Here is a 1,860-nt window from a genome sequence, read left to right on the forward strand (position 1 = left end):
AAATCAAAACTCTTTCCCGTAGTTTGCTTGTACTTGGACAACCAAAGTATAGATGCTCAAATGTTTCTACATTCTGTGCACAGAATACACAGTCTAGCTGGACTTGAATTCCAAACTTGGCAAGTCTATCCACAGTTGCTATCCTTTGATGGATAGTCAGCCATAGATGGAACTTAAACCTAGGATGGATCTGTGTATGTAGATGAATACTCTTCCAGTCTACTTTAGGGAATTGAGGCTGTAGCTGTGTGTATCTGAAATTTTCCTTGCTTCACAAAACTATCCAGTGTGTTAATGAGACTGTTCTGAACTGTCCTCAGCTTCTGTATTTCATCCTTTGCCTCTATGATCTTCCTTACCACCCAAGCTGCATTTTTAGGTGTATTTATCTCCTCAATAGGTCTGTTTTTTATGTAGTAAATGTGAGCCCATTTAATCCACAAAGTATCTTTTTTCATAGCCAATGCCCAGAGGTATTTTAATAGGGCTGCTTTGTTCCATATCTTCACATCCAAACCACCAGTGGCTTTAGGTTGACATATTCTATCCCAAGCTATCAGTGCTTTCCTGGAGTATTCTGTTGAGACAATCCACAAGAAGGTCCTACATATAGTCTCTATCATCTTCATGATTTTCTTTGGCAATAAGAAGATTTGAGCCCAATACGTTTGTATTCCAAATAACACTAATTTTATGAGTTGGACTCTTCCTGAGTATGAAAGCATCCTAGATGACCAGCATCTAACTCTTTCTGTAATCTTCTCAATCAGAGGCAAACATTGATGAATGTTCAGTTTTCTTGCTGACAGTGGAACTCCCAGATATTTAAAAGGTATACTACCCGTTTCATATCCAGTATATTCAATTAGTTGTTCCTTTATATGCTGTGCAACTCCAGCAATATAAATAGAACCCTTTTATGCACTTGCCTGCAATCCTGATGCATTTGAAAACCTCTTAAAGGTCTCCTGCATTATAGTAATTGATTATATGTCACCCCTGCAAAACATTAACAAATCGTCAGCAAAACAAATGTGTGTCACTCCCAGCTTTTTGCACTTTGGATGAAATTTGAACTCCTTCTGCATAGTTAGTTGGTTCATCTCCCTTTGCAGGTACTCCATTGCAATCACAAAGAGGTAAGGAGACATTGGATCTCCTTGTCTTATACCTCTCTTAGCCGGGAAAGGTCTAGTCAATCCTCCATTCAGTACTAGAGAATAGCCCACTGTTGTCACACACTCCATTATCCATACTATGAATTTCTGAGGGAAGCCAAGATCTGTGAGCATACATCTAAGAAACCGTCAGTCCAATGAATCATATGCCTTCCTTAAATCAACCTTAAGTATACATCTTGGAGATAAGCCTTTCCTGTTATAACCATTGAATAGTTCATGGCTAAACAGTATATTGTCTACTATGCTCCTTCCTTCTATGAATGCAGACTGTGCTTTCCCAATGATACCTTCAATTACCTTTTTGATCCTTTTAGTTAGAATCTTGGCAATGACTTTGTATACAGTAGTACAGCAAGCAATAGGCCTGTAATCTTTGACAGATGTAGGAGCAGAAACCTTTGGTATCAAAGTTATGGCTGTGCAATTCCATGCTTGCTTCATCTTACTTGTTTGAAAAAAGAACATTACAGCATCATATACATCCTGTCTCACTTCTTCCCAATGCCTTTTAAAGAACTCTACTGGAAATCCATCAACTCCAGGGGCTTTATCATTTGGCATGTCCTTCACTACTTCATCAACCTCTTCACATGTCACTTTTTTTATTAGCTCCTGTTGTTGTTCCAATGACAAACACACTCCTTCTTTGATGAACTTTGTACTAGGGCATGGTTTTATC

The 1,860-nt window shown here is 38.4% G+C and overlaps 1 protein-coding gene across 1 annotated transcript; it reads right to left on the reverse strand.

Moving 5' to 3' along the window:
• Positions 1–224: 224 nt before the first annotated feature.
• LOC109242218 lies at positions 225–1,247 on the reverse strand. Its single transcript, XM_019409074.1, has 3 exons — positions 1,044–1,247; positions 930–968; positions 225–884 (listed from the first exon to the last, which is right to left on the reverse strand). Exons 1-3 carry the CDS (start codon positions 1,245–1,247, stop codon positions 225–227), a joined length of 903 nt encoding a protein of 300 aa, XP_019264619.1.
• Between the last annotated feature and the right edge of the window lie 613 nt (positions 1,248–1,860).

The sequence above is a fragment of the Nicotiana attenuata genome, unplaced genomic scaffold (genome assembly GCF_001879085.1).
Source record: "Nicotiana attenuata strain UT unplaced genomic scaffold, NIATTr2, whole genome shotgun sequence".
Lineage (NCBI taxonomy): Eukaryota > Viridiplantae > Streptophyta > Magnoliopsida > Solanales > Solanaceae > Nicotiana > Nicotiana attenuata.